The sequence below is a fragment of the Fringilla coelebs genome (assembly GCF_963513975.1).
Source record: "Fringilla coelebs genome assembly, chromosome: 1".
Classification (NCBI taxonomy): Eukaryota; Metazoa; Chordata; class Aves; order Passeriformes; family Fringillidae; genus Fringilla; species Fringilla coelebs.
The window spans coordinates 62098887-62116053 of NC_140028.1; the positions used below are offsets into that span (position 1 = coordinate 62098887).

Genomic DNA, 17167 nt, shown 5'->3' on the forward strand with positions numbered 1-17167 from the left:
ATTGTACTAACACATTTAAGTAAGAAAAGATAATTTTCTAAGATATTGTGTCTTTTGTTAAATTGTTTTGCTTTTCCAATACAGTGCATTGCATTACTATTCACATGAAAACATTGCTCATTCGTAATTACAAACACAGTTATTAGTGTCGTGATTCTTTTTAAAATCCTGCTTTTAATTTTTGTATATTTATAAACCCCCTAAATTTAGTTGTTTTCAGTAAGTGAGTGTTTTGAGATCAGTCAAAACAACTGCAAACTGAATGGGCAGCTGGCTGACAGGGACTTAACCTTCATCAGGCTGTAGCTGCAAGTCAGTTGTTGTTTTGGATCAAGTTAAGACATTTCAGTGCAATATGTGTCCTTTTCTCACCAAAAAAATGTCAAATCAAGGATTTGTTGTGGCAGTGTCAGATTTTTAGAGAGGAGTGTGTTCAAGTTAGATACGTGCTCCCAAGATTTAATCTTCAAAATTCTTATGGTATGGGCTGTAATTGCAGGAAACGTGAAGAGGAAAGTAAGAGGAAAGAAGCCAAGCTGCAGAAGGGGGTGCAGAATGCGGAACAAAACAAGTTTCAGGTACAACAGAACCCCGCAAATCGGGAGAAGGCCACCAGTGTCCCAGGGTTACCCTGCAAAGCAGCTGACACACAGAGCAAGAGGCTTCTGTCCCTCAATGCTTCACAGATCCAGCCAGGGAGAAACGGCAGAGGTTCACCTAAATCTGGTCATGACAAAGGGACCCCAAAGGAGAGCTGCCTGTCAGCAGAGCCTCAGAGCCAAGGTCATAAGACCAGGCAAGGTTTGTGATCTTTTTAAATTGTGCTTTTTATCTGCTTTGTCCACTTCTTGGGAGTGTTTTATATATAGAACCCATTTTGTCCTTCTGTGATTTCATATTCTTTCATCACTTGAGCAATTTGTGCAGCAGAGATACAGATTTGTGCAGTTAGATACAGATTCTTTTACTCTGGGTGAAGTAGTGAAAAACACCAGTACAGTGTCTAACGGTGTCTATAAAAATACCTAGAATATGGGAAAATAGGCTGTGGGCAACTGTTCTATTAGTTGCACCATTCAGAGAAAAAAAGGTTAAAGATATTTGACATATCTGTAGTGCACATGAAGAATGTAAATGGAGAAATGGTGACTCTGGTTTTTAAGCTGGATTTATCCTCTCGCTCAATCCCACTGGTTTGAAAGAGTGCTATGCCTTTGTTAGGTATGCATTCTCTTTTTGTTACTGAAGTGATGCCAGGAAAGTTGATGGAACAAGGATCAAATCATGAAGTTGTACAGTCAGTTCTCATTAGGTGTTTTAATCAATCCTCTTATGACCAAAACCTTAATGGACTTCACTGGTCATTTTATTGGAATTACATATAAATTTAGACCCTTTGGGCTGTGAAAACCGTGATTCAGTTGTTGGGTGTTTTCTGATCTGGTTATCAAAAGGCATTACAAATATAGCATAATTTCATCAGGTTTTGGATGATCCAGATGATTTTCTGGAATGACAGTGTATCAAAGATCTCTTTCTTTTCTTTTTTACCTCCTACCTTCCCTGTAACATCCTGTCTGTTATGTTTCATCCTCTCTGGTCTCCTTTTTCATTCTTCTGTTAATTTACAAGCAGAATGAAAGATGGATGGAAGATGGGGAATTTTCAGTTTTGCATTCCAATCTGACTTCCAGGTCACCCTCACCAGAGTATTTAGAAGCAGTGATCACACAGCAGCAAGGGAGAAATAGGACTTCATAATTTCATTCAGGATGTCAAGGGAAGTACTGAGAAGCCCAGTGCTTTGGGCTTCCTGCGTCAGTGGGTTGTCCTGTGCTATGATACATCATGGATAGAGCAGGAGTTTTTCAGGCATCTAACTCAAATGTAATGTTAGAAAGAAAACCATTTGTACAACATTAAGCAAATGAAGGCATTTGGGATCTACTGTGACAGGCAATCATGTCCTCTTCTCATTCTTCCTGTTTGCATTTTTTTGTTCATTTAAGTGACTCCTAGTCTGCCCCAAAGGTAACTGAGCAAAAAAATCAGAGACCTAAATTATGTTTTGCTGGGTCAGAGACTGAATTTGTTTTCAATTCCTCTGTCTAAAGATTCACTGAGGAAACACATCAAAAGCAAGTCAAGCTGTGTCCATTTCCACTGTGGCAAAGCAAACGAGGGAGCAAAAGTTGAAGTGAAACATCAGGTTGCAGCTGCTGCGGAGCTGGGCGGAGAGAAGCACAAGGAACGCGCTGTCGACACAACTGATGCCTGTGCTCGGAGGAGCAGGAGGCTTTCTGCTTCTGCCTGTAGGACTGCCAGCGCTGGGGAGAAGCTGAAGGATCCAAGTCAGCCTCCCTCTGGCAAGAGAGACCACGCCGAAGGAAGGGCTGTGTTCTTCTGCGATGTCGCTTGTACCGGTGGAGCGGCGCAAAACTCAAAGCTGGGTGAAGCTTCTTCCAAAGGCAAAAGGCACCAGCACAAACCCAGAAATAAAGAGGTAAATGATAAGAGATGTTCACCAGCTGGTTCTAGTAGACCAGGAAGTGCCAAAACAGTGTTTGTAAGCACCAGAAATGACAGCCTGCATGCTGTAGAACAAACTGTCAAAGTGGGAAACAATGAAATAGCAAAAAAGGCCTCTTCATTATTGCCTGCTGAGGCAGAACCCACCAGGACTGTGCCAAGAAACCCAATAGCAAGTTCTGCTTCTGTTGACGGTTTGAACTTGGAAAAAACAGGCATAATTGGATCCAGGAATGCAGATGATCAATTATGTTCTGTTCCGTGGCAAAGTACAAATATTGAACTAATCCCTTTAGAGATTCGAATGCAGATCATAGAAAAAGAAAGAAAAAGGAAAGAGCTTTTTCGGAAGAAGAACTACGCTGCCACAGTCATCCAGAGGACGTGGAGAAGGTAAGATTACTGCTTCAGTGGCTAGAGAAGAGTGAGATACAAGTAGATGTAAATGGAACTAGGCTTATTGGCATTGTGCTTTATTTTGCTTACAATGTTGCCAGTGCTAAACAAGGCAGTTAATGATCCCTCTCCACAATAATCTTTCTCCACAAAGGGGAAGTGGGTTCCAGTGGTGTAGAATTACATTAGTAAATTCATTAAAAGTGCAAGGTAAGTGATGACTTTTGATAATAAACTTCTATTTCAAGCTTTGATATTTCTTTAGAGAGTGCAAATCAGGATTTGCCTAAACCTGGAGTGCAGTGACATACTTGAAATTGTGCTCTGATCTAACATTTAACCAGGTAATCAAACCACAGAATGTTTGGGAGCTTTGAGTGTTCACTGACAAAGCTTGAGGGTAGCTTGAATACCTTGATTAAGCAGGAGCAATTGCTCTAGAATTCTAGAAGTATGCTTTCCACAGCTTTATCCTGCTTTCATGAATGTGTGAGTTTCAGCCTCAGAAATAGAGTCATTCTACAAGTACATGCTCCTTAATATTTAATTTCTTATCAAAACAGGCAAGAAGAATACGTAAGGCAAGTATATAATATGCAAATTTTTCTTATTTCTTGTTTTTATTTAAACTTTTTGATTTTTGATGCAGAAAACCATAAATTGCATATGTTTACTAGTATTCTTTCCAGCCCTCTCACTAGTTTAACAGTTTCTCTGAGGCACTCTGAGTGGAAGATGTCCATGGCAGAGTTGATCTTTAAAAATCCCTTCCAACCCAAACCACTCTGTGGTCCTGTGATTCCATGCCATATTCCTTGAACTGTGAGGCAAAGCAGCCACTTTTTCTCCCAGGGTTCCACCACTTCTGCTCTCTCTGCTGCTTGCTCCTTGGCCTTCTTTTCTGATTTAGATCCCAAGTTCTTGTCTTATGGGTTCAAGTCACTTAGGTACCAAAAGCTAAAGGAAGCCAGGAGTAGGAAAGGAGAGCGTATCTGCGAGTGATGCTGCTGCTGGTGGTTTCTCTCAACACCAGTTTAAAATCCTCTGTCACAGAGGGGCAGGCACTTGCTGTGGCTCTAAGACAAAGCAGAACCACGTGTAGTGAGTGCTTGTGCAAATTTCCCCACAAGAACTGGGATCCAAAGCTCTGCTAAGCTGCCTTACCTGCACAGAAATCTGCATTCCATTCACACTACAGATTTTGGATAGGCCTTTCAAAACTGTGCACCTGCTGAAGCAGGGATGGTGTGTGTTCTCTCCCAGAAGTGCATGTGCTTACTAACCCTTTGTTTTATGGGTATTGTGGGCATTAAAGATTGTTTAAGTTACATTTGTTGTTTAAATACTTAATAGTGAAAAATAAATATCTTTGTTCTGTTTGCAAGAACTCATAGAACACTAACAAAGATCATAAATTTTGCAAGGTTGCAGGAGACATTAGTTGGGCAGCTCTTCCACAGTCCTGTGTTTGCTTTTCTTCCAAACTTGCACATAGTAAATAGCATGTACCAGTAGACAGCAGTAAAATTATGCAATGTTATCATGTAATTCTACATTAGAAACATGTAGAAGTACATGCTTGAGTTCTGGAATTTCTCTAAATTAGAACTAAATGCATTTGGCTTACTCTGCAAATTTTATAGTCTTGATTTACTTATTGAAAGCAAACACAACAGGAGATTGGTACTGGTCTACTTCAGTGTATTATACTTGCTGTTCTCAGGAGAATGTTTCAATTCCCAAATCTGCAAACTTTATAAGTGTACTCCTCAAAAGTGTGTATTCTAAGGTGTGTGGCTTGCCAAAGGTTAATTGCTTATCCTGCTCAGTGAGGCTTACAGATTCTGTGTCTGTTCTCTCTCCTGGGGAGCACCAGGGCCTGTACCATGCTCCAGGGCCCACAGAAGCTGGAATAAGTTGGCTGCTGTCACTGTTCTCCCACTGGAGTCAAACTGTATTTTTAAAATATATTATTGCTGTGTGCATACTTTGGCCAGCAGTGGTTTTTAAGATTAGAGCTTCTGTAACAAGGAGTGAGAATACCACTTGCCAGCTTTGTTGTTCTGCACGTGGATATTCCACTTTTCTTTTATGTGCAGCAGTTTTGTTGACTAAGCATCAGGTATATTTTAAGGCACCGTGTCAGATTCATGTTGCATCAAACTTGGTCCCATTCTCCTTTTTTCTCACTAGGATCAGAATGATCTCTTATGAGAGAGCTGAATTAAAACAATATAGAGCACTTGCTGTACAGATAATTGCCTACATCTTTCAGTGTCAGAACCTCTCAGTCATTTTCTTGTTGCTAAAAACTACCAGAAGTTCTCTGCAAACTTGAAATCACAGCTGGGTGCAAAGGTGCAGTGACTGTGAATGGGTCATTTCACGAATCAGCAAAGGCATCTGGCAGTAATTACTGAATTCCAAGAGAGTAGCTTAGTATTCTTTTCTGCTCCAGTATAAAACAGTTCCCCAATTGTTTTTTCTGCAGTTACGTATTCACTTAACCCATCCTTAGCTCAAGTTATGTTACCAAGTCACTGCAACTGTGCTCTCTCTTCACTTTCTTTTCCTCTCTTAGCCTGTCGAAAAGTTAAAAGTGGCATATTATTTAAGAAGACTGGATCATTTTTCCCTCTGTCTCAGTAATACTCCTGTTCTGAATTCAAACCATGCTTCACAACTTGCAGGCCCTGGCAAGATGCAGTTGCTGCCTGCATTTCTGTACTTCAATGAGCTGCATAACAGTACATGCCTGAATTCTGAAGCTTCACTAAATTAAGATTAAATACATTTGTCTCACCCAGCAAATTTCCCAGAGGTAATTTACTAAGCTTATTGGAAGTTTAAAATTATTTGGGCTGTAATGGAGCATATCATCCCCCTTTGGCATTCTATTGTGCTTTTATGTACTCATTTTTTGTATATGGCTGCTGCTTTGTTTGAGTTATGTAGTTCATTGGCTTAGAACGTATATTTAAACAATTTGTATTTGGCTTGTTGTCTTTTGTTTTAATTTAAAACTTGTTGCAGAGGGAGCAACAGAAAAAATCACCTCTTTCTCTCTCCTTCCTCCTTTGCTTTACCAGGGCATCCAGCAGAAGCCTTTTTGAATGCCAGAGGGGATGATGATCAATGTGTTTTGGCCTGTTACCAAACACTTATAATTAATATTTTACAAGTGTTACTCAATGCTCATTTGTGACAGGTTTGTACTGGGAGGATTCAGAGTTAATTGCTAAGCCAGCTGATTGACTTGGGACTGTGAAATGCCGATATCCCATTGAACACTTGCGTCCGATTCCAGCGGGAAAAAAACCCCAAACAGCTCCTCAGCTCCTTGCTGCCAGTGCCATTCGCCACCGGAGTGTGAGGGACAGATAATCTGCTGCTGCCACTCACAGAGGGATGTGGCTGTGTGTAAGATCAAAGCAGCTGGGGCAAGGCTGGGTCAGAAGACAGGGAGCCTTTCAAGGGAAGGGAAAAAACACAGATTGCTGAAACCAAGGCGAGGGGAGCATCTTCAGAGGAGGGGTGGAGAGCCGCTCAGCTTTCTGCAGAGGAAACGTGCAGTGGAACCCACAGGAGGCAGATTTGATTTGTGTCTTGCACTGATTGACTGAGGACATGAGGTGCTAAGGCACACGAGAAAGTTTGGTGTTGCTAAGCTGTGAATATAGTGAAAATGAGGAAGCGGTACTGATTATACTGGTACCATAAATATTTATAGTTTTGTCTTCTGATGATTTTCTATTTATAAAGCAGCCGATGTTGAAGCACTGTAACTTTTGATACCTGTAATGCCAGATCTGTACTAACTGTGTGAAATAATGGATGCATCCAAAATTGACCCCAACTCCTACTTTTTCTTCTGAGCAAACATTTCTCATCCAAGCGACTTAGCACATCAGTGGGAGTTCTGTTTTCCCAGTTACTCATGTAATCCACCAGGTGAACTGATGCGTGGAAAGCACGGAAGTTAAAACAGGTCACCTAAAACAAGTGCTCTTCTCTTTTCTGCTCTCTAGTTACCAGCTAAGACAGGAGTTGTTTCAGCTCCTTCGTGCTAAGCGGCACTGCAAGGAAGATGAAGACAAATGGAGACAAGAGGCAGCTGCCTTCTTCATTCAGGTTGCTTGGAAGAAGCAGCTGAACCATAGCCCTCTGAAATCAGCTCCTTCATGTAAAAATCTGAAATCTGTAAACAAAACCAGCTCAGCCATAAAAACCAGCAAGCAGTCCATCCTAAAGCAGATATATGGTAATTTTCTTTTCAGTATAATTTATTTGTATAACTGTGCTTTTATCTTTATAACAGAATGTATTCATCTATGCACTTCTTACCTAATTGTTAAGAATTTCAACTATTTATAAAAATTAGTCTCAGGTGTTCTGGGCAATTGTATTTCTGTTTCAGGTTAAATAAACCAAACAACTCAGTGATTTAAAATGGCTGCTGCTGAAGCTGCTTGAATCCCCACACAGCATTGTTTCAGCACAGGTCTTGAGCAATCAAATAATTCTGTTGCCAGAGCTGCTCGCATATATCAATGTGGAAAGAGAACAGAGTAGTTAAGCTGGGGATAGCTGGCTGTATCCATGCAGAGTGGCTGGCTGGATCATGGTTTGGTTTTTTAAAGCATTGTTTTAAACTTTTTGTTTGTTTTTTTTGTACTGTTTTAAAAACATTTTCATATGAAGAATATGTTCCATGTTGATAACTTTCCTGTATGAAGATGTGGTCTTCTTGGCAAGACCAAGATTGTCTTTTATAATTTTGCACTGCTTTGCACTGTGTCTGAACGTACACAGGCAAAGGAGTGCATCTTCAAGAAAAGGTAGAGGAAAATAATTGCTTCTTGACCTTGAGTTCTTTTACAGTGTGGATCACTCACAGAGTAAGGATATGCTAACCATCTGTACTTTAACAGGTGGTAAGTCACTTCTATCCTGGCTCTGGGCTTTGAGAACCAAAAAGGATAAAATAAATAAAGCTAAGAAATTTATTTTCCTTTTTTTTTTTAATAGCAGCTTTTTTTTAATAGCAAGATGTATTCTAACATTAGTAAAATTTCAGTTGTGGTTGTCAAGATTTTCTGTCAAATGGAATGTCTCATGAGTTTCCCCATAAAAATGAGAGTAATTTTTAGGATAAAATAAAGCTTACTGAAATAGTTTGTAGCTATGCTCCACATGTCTATGTGATAAATACAGAGCTGTTCACATTGTTTGTTAAAGGGCGTTCTCAGGAAGGCAAAGCGTGTCAGTCAGCAAGATCTCCTTCTAAGCTGAAACTTTCTGATGTGCAGCTGGTCTCAGGTAAGACACATCCATTTGAAGAATACTTTGATGTTTATATACCTGAGATTGGTTTCTCCTTAGATAAGAAATCAATCTGCTTAAAGACTGGGCTGTCTTACCAAAATGCATAACTAGCGGCAAACTGTTGTGATTGCACACTCCTTTCACTACTTTTGGGATTAACTGAGCACTGCACTTCTATCCTTGAGTGATTTGGATGAAAAACTTCTTTACTAAATAACATTTGTCAGACTTTTTAAAGTGCATTATGGACTTACTTGGGGCTGGGAGCTGTGGTAATGTTGGTGCTTCACCACGTGAAGGTTTAGTGCCCTGCTGGGCATTTGGTGTTCCGGGCTGTGCTTCACCTCAGTCAGACAGGCCACAGCTAGATGGGAACACAGCAACTGCTTCAAGGAGTCAGAAGTTCAGGTAATTTGCAAAGGAAAGTAAAATGCATTTTTCAAGTAGCTTAACACAACTCTGAAGTCAGAAGGAAATCCGACAGCGGACCTATCCTGAACTTTGTTAAAACTGTAGGTGAATTTCTGCCTCACTAAGAAGAGACAGAGGCCTTTTTCTTTCACTGTCTGGGAACTGTTTTAATTAAGAGGCATGACCAGACAGGTGTTTGATTGCCACCTCTTCACGCAGATAAGAATCTAAATTTTAAAAGAGCTTTTAGCTCTTTTTGTTTAACTTTTCAGGACAACAGATCTCCCTGTCTTCTGAAATAAAAAGGCTTTCTCTTGAGGCTGGAGTGGCCTTTGCTTTCATAACTTGGTGACGAATAGGTTAGTGATAGGAACTCTGCCCAGTTCCTTTAGAACACTACCTACTTTTATTCACCTAATAGGAGCTCAGGGAACTTTAGCCCTTACTTAAAAGACAATAACATGTTTTTCATCTGCCTGCCTTTGTGCATGACAACATTACGTTTGTTGGAAAAGTTCAGAGCTGTCAGTGGCTAATGCCAGATACTCCGTTTCTGACGTAGGTGCCTGGAGTAGGTCAGAATGGACTGTTCAGTTTCACTCTTCCCCTGCAGAAGGTGCATCTGGGAAGGTGAAGGCTGACTGTCAGCCCGAGCTTTAATGTTCAGAGGGCTCGTGGAAGAAGCATGCGGTGACAAATGTGTGATGGAGATTGACACCCAACTCAGTCAAACACTTTGGAAGGGGGGTATGCAGAGGGTGTGCAAAGGAAAAGTTCAGTAAGGAAGGTGACAGGCAGAAAAGGGATGGGTTATACAGGCATGGGGTAAGTGCTTTGGAATATTCTGGGAAATAGGCCCTTTAAGATTGTTACGATTCAAACATTTCGGAACTTGAAATTTGTTCTTTCTCTGGTTTGTTTGGCTTTTTAAAAGTAGATAGATTCCTTTTGTCAGTTCAGCAAGTGGCACTTAAAAGAGGTGCTCTGCAGCAGAAGCAGACAGCCTGGTTCTTTGCTTCACTGTGGACATTAAGTGTGTTCAGAGTTGCAAAGGAGCAGGTTTTGCAACTCTTGGCATTAGAAAGAGTCCTTAAGATATGCTGAGTTCACACCCTCAATGAAACATTTGGATTTGCAGTTGGGATGAACCCTTTATCCCATTCTAGCTTGGGATAAAGCATTGAAATGTTTGCAGCTAATCTTTACAAACCAGGGCAAGGAAAACTTGCATATTATTTATAGCACATTACAGGAAATAAAAAAACATTGCATGAGCAATTCAGAGCACTCACTTTAGCCCCTGGACTAGTTTCCCTGACTTTCTAGAAAGAGCCCACTGCCTAGCTCATGTTGCTAAAGATTGCTCAACATAATCTCTTTCTGCTCTTCAGCAAATTCACAAGAGTAGTGTTAGTCTGGAGCCCTGCATTCATTTATGGGAGTGAACCTCACTGCGCCCATCAGAGGCTGCTGAAGTCCCACACGCAGCAGCATCAATGTTCCACACAAGCTGTACCCAGCGCTGCAGAAACCAAACTCCACTGAGAGACAATCAGCAGTGAGATGCCAGGAAAAAGGCATTTTCTGCTCCCAGAAGATTGGCTGCTTATGAAATCTAGAACACAGTGTAGATGAAGCTGCTTTTCACCCACCAGGGTTACTCATCAAAACTATTTTGTTCTTTTACAGTGAGCAACTTACAGTGTGTTAATTTGTTGGAGAACATGGGAAAATCAAGGCAATTTTCCTACAACATGAGACCAACCACTTCTGCAAAACCAAAAAATGCAAGACTGAAACATTAAGCAAAACGATGTTTGGAATTTAAAATCCATTCCAGTACAGCTGTTATCTTTCATAATGTATAAGCCATCTATGATGTATTAAACTTGAACATTTTCAGTTTTGTATTATCACAGCATTACATGCCAAGCAGACACTTAAGGAGCTGGACTCATTCTGTATACAAACTGTTTTTTAAATGCAACTGTTAATTTCTTTATCAACACAGAATGAAATCTGCATTGCATTTGAAGACAGAAAATGAAGTACTAAGCCCAGTATTGCAATAACATTGTAGAGGCAATCAAAGCTTTCCATTGCAAAAAGTAAGAATTTTGAATGTGTTCATCAAACAGCATTTCAAAAAAGAGGGAAACTGTACCTAAGATACGACAGTTCTGAGAGACCAATGTTCAATTTTACCTCAAGTTCATTAATTTCAAAATCCAAGCAGGAATGGAAGAACAGCCTTCATGCTCCACTTCTCTACTAAAGAAACAATTGTTCCTTAGCTAACTATGCATTTGGAAGGAAGTGTAGACATGTTGACATAAAACACTAAAGAAATTGCTTTCATAACCTATGGAAAATATTAGGGCTGTGTCTTCTACCCTTTGAAATTATCACCAATGTTTTAAAAAACTCTTTTTCTATGTGCATTAAATTAAAAAAGCAAGAAAAGATGGGCCCTATTCTAGAAAAAAAAATAGTTCTTGTAATAGCTTTGGAGCTGCCACAGTGTACAGTATTTACCTTGCACAAACTATTTAAAAATATGAACTCAGCAAAAATAAAAAATGTTACTCTAAAGTATATTGTTTTCTAATTTTTTTTCCTACTTGATACTACACAATTCTATTATTTTTTTAAATAATGTGATGTTACAAAATAATAGATGAGCAGAGTCAGTTGAAGTCTGTTTCTCTGCAAGCTCTTCAGCATCAAGGACTGGACTTTCTTTAACACCCCTCACTCTAGTGACCATATTTTACTAAAACACTTTCCAGTAAGATCTTACTTGCTTGACAAAAACAGCAATAGAGGTATTGCAGTTCTCTGTAAAATTTTTATTGTTTCACTTACAAAAAAATTGACAAGCTTTGTTCCAACATCTTCCATTCAAAACTAAATAGAAGTAAATGCTTTACAATAAATGCAGTTTGACCTCTTCAATATACTGTGTTTATAGGGCCAGGTGTCTGGGGATGAGAGGCAAGGTAGATGTTGAAACAGTAATGGAGGTCTGTGAGCCACTGCTCCTGAACTTCACCGCTCTTCAGTGTCTAGAAAGAAGGAGAAAAAAGGTAAAACTCAAGCATTTGCAAAACTTGGCTTTGTTTGTACAGGTAATCAGGTGCACTGTTAAAGGTACAAGACAGCCCTGTTCCCCTGGACACAGTGACATTGTTCTTCTCTTTTATACACTTCAACACAATGTTTGCTATAGCCCAAATAATAAAGTGTTACAACTGGGTACATAAAGTCATTGCATTACCAAGTGTGTGAGTTAACACCAGATGTGCTTTCCTTACTCTTAATTAGAATGGCTCACTTACTTTGCAATTCTGCAATTTATAGGCAATTAAAATGCAAAAGAACGTGGTGCTACCAAGTGCAGGAGACCACCCCAGCCCAGTCTAAGGAGAACTGCTGCCAACAGATGAGCCCAGCCCTGGAATTACATCTTCTCAGGATTATGTAGGTGGCTTAAAAAACCCAACAAGAACAAACACAACCCACCCACCGTGGAACAGCACAACAACTGGCTGTAGCATTTTCAATGCTAAAGAGAAACAACCCCCTCCTAACCTGCAGGTTAGAGAACCTCACCATAGTGTCTTACATCTGCTTTCACCACCACTGTTTGCAAACAGCTCTTCTTGACCGTTTGGAATGATTTTTTAAATAAACATGACATACATGTGGTGTCTGGGAAACAAGAAGGTTCATACCATGATGTCCTTGATGATCTGTTGCACCAGAAACTCGTTTGTGATCATATGGCTCCTGAGCTGCCCGTGCTGCATTAGCAGGCGAAGCAGCTGAGCAACAACGGGCAGCTCTTCCCGACAGATCCGGCTCACTTGCAGGCTTTGCAGCATCAGCCTCAGTAGCCGTGGCAGGAGTGCTAATGCAGAAATGCATGATCTCCACAGCATGTCCCTGAGAGGAAAAGATAATCAAAACTGAAATGATTGAGGATACACATTTCAAGGATGCTTCTGTGAACTGGCTGCATGGCTGTACAAGGAAACCTGTTTCTGTGGACCTAATCACGCCAGCTGCATTCACCACAATTAGTGGCAAAGCAGAAAATCTGTACCTGAAAAAGCCAAACTTGAAAATATTCCAGCACTGGAAAAGCCTTAAGGCTTTGCCCTGGAAGCTGCAAATGTTGCTTAATCTCTCATGCAGTGCAATTTCTGCTTCATGCAGCTGCAAAGAGGTTTTCGTTTCAGTCACTTTTCAGGTACACCTGAACCTTAGTTTAAGATTCATAAGAAGTTAAATAATGGAGTCAGCTATTTGTGATATGCAAGTCATTAAATACAGTAAGAGAAGAAGGACTTGGGCTTTGAATTTTCAGGATGCTTTTAACAACTTTTCTGTGTATGGAAAAGTCTGACCTGTTAAAAGACACTCCTGTTAAAAGACACCTCCAGGTGAATTTATTTGAACTCATTATCTGTAGCTTTTGGGTTTTTTAAATCAAATGGCTTTGCAGTCTATGTAATGATGTCTAAGAAGTTTTAAAACTGAAACATCAGCTCAGTTAAGAGTACATACTCATAAAGCCAAATCCTTTACATGGTGCGTTTCAATGTATCTGATGAAGCGAAGGTTAAAGATTGAGGTATAAATATCCAGCTTTACAAAATCAGGAGGGTTTTGACACCCAAGTAGAACAATTTGAGAGGAAACCTTCTTCAGTTACTCTTTTAAGTAATTCCTGGTAACTTTGCAGGTATTTTTCTTAAATCTAAGTACTGATTTGAAGTAAGCAAAAGAGAGACAGGAAAAAAAAACATCTGAGGGGAGGGGGGTGGTATCCTTTCATTTCATATCTCTAAATACTTGTGGCTGCAAAGATAGAGACAAGATGGTAAGAAGAGCAGCTTTACCTTTTCTGTAAATGTTCTGCATCCTCTCTGTCTATAGTTAGCAGAAAGTACAGAAGACTGTAACAACAAGAGGCCAAGAACCTGTGCAGGTTTTCACTTATGATGCAGGCTTGATCCAAGAGCTTATTTATGGCACATAGAACAGATCCAGCTGTGCTATCGGGTATTACAACCAATCCAACCTGTATTAAAACAAGACAAAAAAAAAAAAACAACAACCCAAGTTCATCACTTTATACAAAAGTTTTTTTGCTGGGATTCAAACAGTCTTAGAGCTTTCCTGTGGTGACATGTATTACTTTGTTTCTGTTCAAACTCTACAGACCACTGCATTTTTTCAAATCCCTGCTTTCCCAATAAATTGCCACCCATACCAACAGAAGGTTAAATTGACATCTTCATTCCATGCCTTCTAAACAAACACTCATCTCAAAACATATTTGCAAAACATAGCACTGCTTTGAGCCTTGCTCTGAATGACAATGCAGGCAAAACAATCTTCTGGGCAGAACAGGTCTTTCCTTTTAAGCATATATCATGGGACTGGGAAGGCCTTCCGAGTCTTGAAATGGCAGTGAGCAGTCATTGAGGTAGAAGGAAACTCTGATTTATGCTACAGAAAAGAAAGCTTCTTCTGGATTGTCACCAGGGCGTCTCCTTTGAAGCCCAACAGGAGCTTTATGAACCAAGGTTAATCAAAGCTAATGAAATATATGGTGAGCACAAAGTGGGGTGATGCTCTGCTGTTGTTAAAGAGAGAACATCATCTTGAGTAAGGATTTTATAGGCATGATAAATAATTTAGGAAAAAATCTTGTTTTTTGTAGAGGCAGTGAATTAGAAAGCAGTTAAATTTTGAAGTACTATGGGGTAAGTACCCTAGATTTTTGTCTTGTAAAGCCATAAAAAAATCATGCACTGCTAGTGTGGCACCATTTACCTTTAAAGAACTATTTAAGGAATTTGAGAGTAGTCTAATTTGCTCACCTGCAAGTACACTGTTTTAAGCTGACAGAGGGAATTGGTTCACTTAACAAGGTCAGCTGTTTCTTTCAGAAATGTTTAGAAAAAAGATCAATAAAGTACAAGCTACAGAAATGTGAAATGTGTTTCATTCATACCATTACTTGTGAGAGGTAAGAGATACAGAACAACTATGAGTTGAAATTTTAAATCCTTCCAGTCTAAGACACTGGGTGTATTTCAAGGCCACAAACACAGACTGCTGTCCCAGGCTGACCTGTGCCAGTCAGGTGCAGAGGCAGGAGGAGGATGATGATGGTCTTTTGTCTGACAAAAGGTGGGACTGCAGCTGTCACCACGACCCTGCTGAATACTACAGGACACTGAGGCACCAAACAATTAAAATGAGTAACATTCTTCCTGATCAACTGTAAGAAAGAAATAATGGCAGCGATCTAGGTGGATAAAAAGAACCATCCTGAAAACCACCTGAGGCAACAGTACTGATGGAATGTGCTGGTCAGCCAGTCTGAAAGATGACAGGAACAGAGACATTTCAATTTATACAAGTCCAGTAGATGAGGCTGCTCAGATAGGTTCTCATATAGGATGTTGCCTCTGTGGTGCCTTTGCTCCCTGAGAGGTGTCAGCCACCAGCTGGAGACCTTGGGCAGCAGCCTTGCCAACCATAAAACCCACCTTAATGGTTTGCTCTCAAAGGGACAGGGCAGTAGAACATATAAGCCTTTTTAAAGTTGATTTAAGTCAGCATCCACCCCTCAAAATCCAGACTGTGGTTATAGGTAAGCTACTCCCTATGGAAGCTTTGCTCTCGTAACTTCTCAGTATGGCTCCAAGCAGGGAATGGCAGACACTGGTTAGATCACAGAACCACCCTGACAGCAGAGCAGGGACAGACCTTGTGGTCCTCCCTCTCATCAGGCAGCATCACAGGGTACTGCAGATTCTGTCCCTGACTGCTCTGGCTTTGCCATCCCCTCCTCAGCTCATGCATGTTCAGGATAGAAGACAGGCTGTAAAACCCACAGAATGGGTCAGGTTGGGATCACAGGGGTCATCTGGTCCAACCTCCCTGCCCTGCTCAAGCATGGTCATCCCAAAGCACAGGATTGTGTCCAGACAGTTCCTGAGTATCTCCAGTGAGGGAGACTCCATATCATTTGTGGGCAATCTGTTCAGGGCACAGTCAACCACACAATAAAGAAGTTCTTCCTCATGTTCAATTGGAGCTTCCTGAGCATCAGTTTCTGCCTGCTGCCTCTTGCCCTATTGCTCAGTACCACAAAGAACCTGGCATCCATCATCTTGGCATTCTTTAGATACATATTTACATAGATGAAGTAAAAAACCTCATCTAAAGCTGCTGTTTGCTCTTTTGAAAAGCAAACCAAACCAAGAAGTATTTCATTTATGGACAAACTGCCTTGAAGACAAACTCAAGTATTCACAAATCTGAGAAGAATTACCCATATAAGTTTAGATACCAACAGTTATCATGTATTTTTTAAACTCCCCCAAATCCTGTTTAAAGCTTTTTCAAATGCTGAAATTATACATTAAATACACAGGATAAGTGGATTTGAGGATTAATGAGACTGATAGCAAATTTATCATAAGTAAGTTTTAATGTAGAAGACAAAATGGTACTTACCAGATATTTACAGATGCCAGTCTGGAGAATGTCAAAACACTGACTTTGTGAAGGTATAGTGGACAAGCTGTGACAGATCACCTGTTTTAATAAAACAAAACTATTTTTAAGCACTCCAAATGCAACCAGCAATCACTCAGTGCGCAGCCATACTTTGCTGATGGACCTAAATCCAAAGAACCTACAGGGACATTAAGCAGCTCTGTCTCAAATTACTGATTCTTCCAGTGTAGAAGAGTAGCATTGTCAACATAAATTGTTCCATGCTTAAAGAGATGATGGTCTACACCATTAGGTTTTTTTGGAAAAGGCTCTCTGCTATCTGTGTGATAGAAGGCCAAAAATATTCTATCAAGCTAGACTCCTACAAAAAGCCTCCAAATGCCTTTCCTCGGAGCTGAAGAATTTCAGAAAACAACCTCTCAAATAACTGCATCAAGCATGAAACACAGGGATCACAGTGAAACAGGAAAGTAATACAAAAAAGAAGACTGTAGCGATGATCCATTTTCAACATATTTTCCTCTCCAGTGCCAAAAATGTTATGGTCAAAAATGATCCAAAATGGAAAATCTTGTTTTATAAACTGCATAAAACTTTCTGGTGCTTGTATAATCAGGCACTAGCAAACTACCATGAAATGTTCTGTCTCCTGAATAGGGTAAAGAAACCAGAGCTCCAGCAGAACTGCTGGTAAGCTGTACTGCAATCCTCAGTAGATGGCTTTCTCTGTTCCTCCTTTCCTTCCCCTCTATTCCAATGATTCGCAACCTAGTTGGAGAGCTTGGATGCCCTCTCTCTGTTCGCGTTCACTGCTTATCTCACCAGAGTGGCAACTAAAGCCTCTGGAGAAGCCAACAAGCACAGCACAAGTGCATTATCAGACCATGAGCAATTGTGATGTCCTCCTAAGGACAAGGAAGATGGAAGAACCAAGAGGTGAGGAATGGAATCTTCCCTGTGTGCT

The 17167-nt window shown here is 40.3% G+C and overlaps 2 protein-coding genes across 3 annotated transcripts in view; one reads left to right on the plus strand and one right to left on the minus strand.

The window, feature by feature from the left end:
• Positions 1 to 11223, plus strand: part of INVS (inversin) — an 80346-nt gene extending 69123 nt beyond the window's left edge. The window contains exons 12-16 of the mRNA XM_084211334.1: positions 500 to 801; positions 2115 to 2922; positions 6954 to 7186; positions 8164 to 8244; positions 10351 to 11223. Coding sequence (XP_084067460.1) covers positions 500 to 801; positions 2115 to 2922; positions 6954 to 7186; positions 8164 to 8244; positions 10351 to 10466 — 1540 coding nt within the window. The 3' untranslated portion in view covers positions 10467 to 11223. The remainder of the gene's footprint in view (positions 1 to 499; positions 802 to 2114; positions 2923 to 6953; positions 7187 to 8163; positions 8245 to 10350) is intronic.
• A 278-nt stretch (positions 11224 to 11501) lies between these two features.
• The window catches only part of TEX10 (testis expressed 10), a 54633-nt gene continuing 48967 nt past the window's right edge, over positions 11502 to 17167 (minus strand). For both annotated transcript variants that reach the window (XM_084213046.1, XM_084213045.1), the window contains exons 13-16: positions 16201 to 16281; positions 13566 to 13747; positions 12396 to 12606; positions 11502 to 11726 (exon numbers count right to left, since the gene is read on the minus strand). In XM_084213046.1, coding sequence (XP_084069172.1) covers positions 11613 to 11726; positions 12396 to 12606; positions 13566 to 13747; positions 16201 to 16281 — 588 coding nt within the window. In that variant the 3' untranslated portion in view covers positions 11502 to 11612. The remainder of the gene's footprint in view (positions 11727 to 12395; positions 12607 to 13565; positions 13748 to 16200; positions 16282 to 17167) is intronic.